This window comes from Myotis brandtii, unplaced genomic scaffold, assembly GCF_000412655.1.
Source record: "Myotis brandtii unplaced genomic scaffold, ASM41265v1 scaffold266, whole genome shotgun sequence".
Taxonomy (NCBI): Eukaryota; Metazoa; Chordata; class Mammalia; order Chiroptera; family Vespertilionidae; genus Myotis; species Myotis brandtii.
In genome coordinates this window covers 9,057,642-9,062,151 of record NW_005360124.1, presented here as the reverse complement: position 1 = coordinate 9,062,151, position 4,510 = coordinate 9,057,642, and the positions used below count along the sequence as shown (strand labels likewise).

Genomic DNA, 4,510 nt, shown 5'->3' with positions numbered 1-4,510 from the left:
ATTCCAAGGTATGAAGCACTAGTTCTGCTGCAGCTACTGGGGTAGTGATAGTAGCCTACGTGTGAATACAGATGTTACAGAAGATATTGGAGGTAATCTAGACACTGCCCAGCCTAGTAGAGAAATCTATATACTTGTCTTTCATTCCACCTTTTCTTTTTCTTTTTCCAAATATGTTTTTATTGATTTCAGAGAGAGGGAGAGGGAGAGAGATAGAAACATCAATGATGAGAGAGAATCATAGATTGGCTGCCTCTTGCACGCCCCCTACTGGGCATGGAGCCCACAAGCAAGGCATGTACCCTGACCTGGAATTGAACCATGACCTTCTGGTTCATGGGTCAATGCTCAACCACTGGCCAGGCAATTCCACCCTTTTTTGGATGCCTTCAGCAACAGGGCACTCAGTATTTCACCCTTTCCATTTTAAATAGGTTCCAACATTAAAAGTTCTCATATTTATTCTGGCTTTTCCAATATTTAAAGGTAGCTTTATACCTTTTCTTCAACTTTCACAGTGACACAGCCCCTAAATTGAGCTAAAAACACCCAATCTTTTATTCATTCTAAATGTAATATTGTTATCAATATTGCCAATATGACTCCAAGATTCATAACTATTTAAAATGGTTTCTACATATAGACTGGCTCAGAATATAGTGAACCATTTCTTCTTATTTTGGTTCAAGCATTTCATGGTTGAAATAATCCTAAATGCCTTGGTCATCTTAACTATTTGCTTTATATTAAACCTTTGTGTCCATAGAATGTTTCTGATCATTATTACTCTATGGCCTTACAGCTAAATCTGAGGGATGGTGAAAGCAGGTTAAGCCGGCAAGACCTTGTGATTTTATATCATTTCTTGAGATTAAGTACAGAGTTACATGACTTAATGATTTGCATTTTAATTTATCAAAATTTAGAACGTCCTTCAAGTCCAGAGCCAAAAGTAGAGTTTCAAGCTTACAGGAAACCAAACAGTTCTATAATCATTCAAATAAAATTGCTGGCACTGTACTCATGTGAACAAGAACATTATATTAATATATTATTGTTATGCCATTTGAAATATGGATGTTTCCTGGCAGGTAGGCTACAAAAACAACAGATTATACCTAAATATTTTACGATTTCTTGGAGAAAGCTGATTTCTTTCATTTATATCCTGAATATTTGTTTTATATAAATAAATTTTTATTCCATTCAGTTGAAATAATTTGGAAGTTATTGGATATGCTGAAGAACTTGGTTTCTAAACTTTTAGAAAGATCCAAAAAGTCTCAGATCACCTCATTATAATCAATGATCAACATTTATTCATTATAAAAGAGAAAACAAATACTTTGTACCACCATATATATATAACTTAATATATATGCTCCTTTGAAAAATTATAAAACATAATTAAGTCTTTATTTCTAACTACGTTTTTTTCAAAAGTAGGGGGATTCGAAAATTTGGGATATGGCGCTAAGTAAAATTATGCCATTGTTGAACCCACAAAGTAAAGGACATATAAAAATGTACAGAAGAAGGAAAAAGTAGTTTTCATATATGCATGACTATCTGTTTAAGAATTACAGATATAACAGCAGTCAAAAGAAATTTTAGAATTCAATAAATGTTTAGAAACTTAAGACAATTAATGAGTTTAAATTTTTTAATTTTGAAATTCTTATTTAATGAGAAATAAAAAGCTAAAATAATGGCAATATTAATTATAGTGTTTACAAAGGCTTTGGAATTTTAAATATGCCTGGGCCTTCTTAAAGCACATAAAATTAAAATGATGCAGTCACAATTTGTTTCTTAACTGTTTTATATTCAGTAATTTTTAATGAAGCAACTAAATTAGGCATAACTTAGTACAGCTTTAATGCAGTTGTGATGAATCTATTTTACTTGATTAAAAATGATAAAACCAGGGAGCCTTAAATATTATCTTAAAAGATTAACGACTGTGTCAATTACAAATCTAGATGAAAGGTATTTATAAGGGAATAACTATTCTGAACAGTAACTTCCTTTTGTTCATTTCATTTAATTAAAGACTCAATCAACTTTCATTCTTAATACTAAAATTTTCCTAAATTACACATTGGCCGGGCTAAGTCAGTTTAACACTAGTGAAGATTCAGCAAGTAATCCATTTTTTATTTAATCGGGGTAGGTAATGAACTACTTAGCAGTTTAGAGCGATCTAATTAACTAAATAATCACCAATTCTACATTGCATTTTGTGTTACATGACATAATATGAATAAATGCCTAGTAAAAATCAAATTATACGGGAACCTAAATGATGATGAGGCCTGCTCTGCTAACAGGTACACTGAGTAGAAGCCTCAATTCCTTAAGACTGAGTCCATGAAGCAAATATTTTTATCTGTCTTTTAGGATGACCAATTGACCAAAGTATTTACAAAGTTTCCAATTGTAGAAAACAGATGTGATCATCTGTATGATATGTTTATTTTGTCCAATGAAAGGGGGAAATTTGCAAAGGAACAGTTTTTATCTATTTACCTAAGGAATACAAATAACTTTGCCTACGTTTAATTGCCAACCTCCTCTAAATTGGTAAATGTCTTCTCGGAGCAATTATAATGAGCAATTCCTCCCTCCTAACGCCCTGCACCATGATCAAATAAACAGCACCACACGATCAAACCTTCTGGCCTCAGCCTTTTGCCTTCTCACTAAGGTAGCCACACCTGCAAACTGGGGCTATTATCCTTGAGTTATGTAGCCCCACATCAGGAGATTCTCCAAATGCTAATACAAATCCATTTCTTTGGTGAAAGAAAGCATTAAAATGTTCATTTATCTTTAAAAACAGAAGAGATCTCAGAATTTTGGTTTTGCTTGGTTTTTAAGTTTGGGAGCAGGGAGCATCTGAAAAGTGGTTTTAAAGGAAGCAGACTGGGACTTGCATAGGACTGCATTTTGGTGGAGCTCAAAGTGAGGAAAGTTGATTTGCATTATGCTACCACTATCACGGAAGCGTCGTGCCCTGGAAACCCTCGCCAGACAGGAGGAGTGCACAGAAAAAGGACTGCGGAGCGCTACCGTAAATTCAAAACTAACTCTCCGAGGCCCACAGGCTCTGCCAAAGAGGGACGCAACGTGGGACCTGGGAGTCCCGCGTCTCTCGCCTCCGAAGGGCCGGCCAGCGCCCTCTCCCTCCTGCTGGAATCGGAAGTGAATGTCACCTGCTCATCTGCCCGACTCTCTCTGTGGGTCCTTCTCGTCCTCTGCACAGTGAGGACCGTCTCTAATGCCCATTTCCAGCCCTGGCCGCCTTCAGCTCCAGTGTCCTTAACCCCCGCCCCTCGCCACCAATCTGGTCCCCTCCCCCGTGGTCCCAGCCCCTCCGAGCACTACCGCGCGCTGATTGGCCATGGCGCTGACAGGAGGCGGGGCCTGGAAGTCCCGGCCAAACCCGCCCCCGCGTATAAGCCCCTTCTGGGCTCTCTCTTTCCATCTCTCTCCTCTCTCTTTCTCTCTCGCTCCCTTCCTCCCTCTAACCGAACAGTGAAAATTCACATTGTGGATCCGCTAACAGGCACAGATGTCATGTGAAAACGCACATGCTCTGCCATCCACACCTCCTTCCTTTTCTTTCTGTTTCCTCTTTTTTTCTGCCCCTTGATTCTTCTCCCTCTTCTTTGTAACTAACAAAACCACCACCAACTCCTCCTCCTGCCGCTGCCCTTCCTCCTCCTCCTCAGTCCAAGTGATCACAAAAGAAATCTTCTGAGCCGGAGGCGGTGGCATTTTTTTTTTTTAAAGCAAGCACATTGGAGAGAAAGAAAAAAAGAAAAACAAAAGCAAAACAAAACCCAGGCACCAGCCAGGCAGCACATTTTTTTTTTCACCTTTCCTGAAAACAAACAAACAACCAAACAACCATCAAAACAGTCACCACCACCATCATCAAAACTGTTAACCAAGCAGCGGCGGCGGCGGCAAACGTCACCCTCCGGCCACGGCGTCCGCCTAAATGGTGTTCTCAGCGGAGCAGCTCTTCGCCGACCACCGTCTCCACTCGTGCTGAGCGGGATTTTGGGGCTCTCCAGGGTTCGGGCTGGGAGCAGCTTCATGACTACGCGGAGCGGGAGAGCGGCCACACCATGCGAGGTAAGCGAGCCCGCGGCCCCTGGGGCTCTATGGGCACCGAGGCTCCACGGGTCCGGCCGACTCCCGCCAGATGGGGAGCCGGGGTAGGGGCGTGCACCCAGCCGGAGGGTACGAGGTTGGCGGGACGCAGCCCGGACTTCGCGTGCTCAGGTGGGCTCCGAATGGCCTGGGCGTGGAAAGTTGTGGGGAGGTGTTGTTGCCTCTTGGGAGTTCTGGAGGGACGCGGGAGGGCGCTTTTTGGAGAGGGGAGCGACTCCAGTTGCTCCTTCCCAGCCCTTGAGTGGCACTGAACATGTTTGCTAGTAGCTCTCGGGGCGGATTCGGACGCGGGATGGAGGGAGAGCCGGGAGAGGGTAGATTCTCTTTG

General features: G+C 41.6%; 1 protein-coding gene across 1 annotated transcript in view; it reads left to right on the top strand.

Annotated features, from left to right (window-relative positions):
* The first annotated feature begins 3,476 nt into the window (after window positions 1–3,476).
* RORB (RAR-related orphan receptor B) overlaps window positions 3,477–4,510 on the top strand; it is a 176,823-nt gene continuing 175,789 nt past the window's right edge. Inside the window, exon 1 of the mRNA XM_005868308.2 lies at window positions 3,477–4,143. Coding sequence (XP_005868370.1) covers window positions 4,137–4,143 — 7 coding nt within the window. The 5' untranslated portion in view covers window positions 3,477–4,136. The remainder of the gene's footprint in view (window positions 4,144–4,510) is intronic.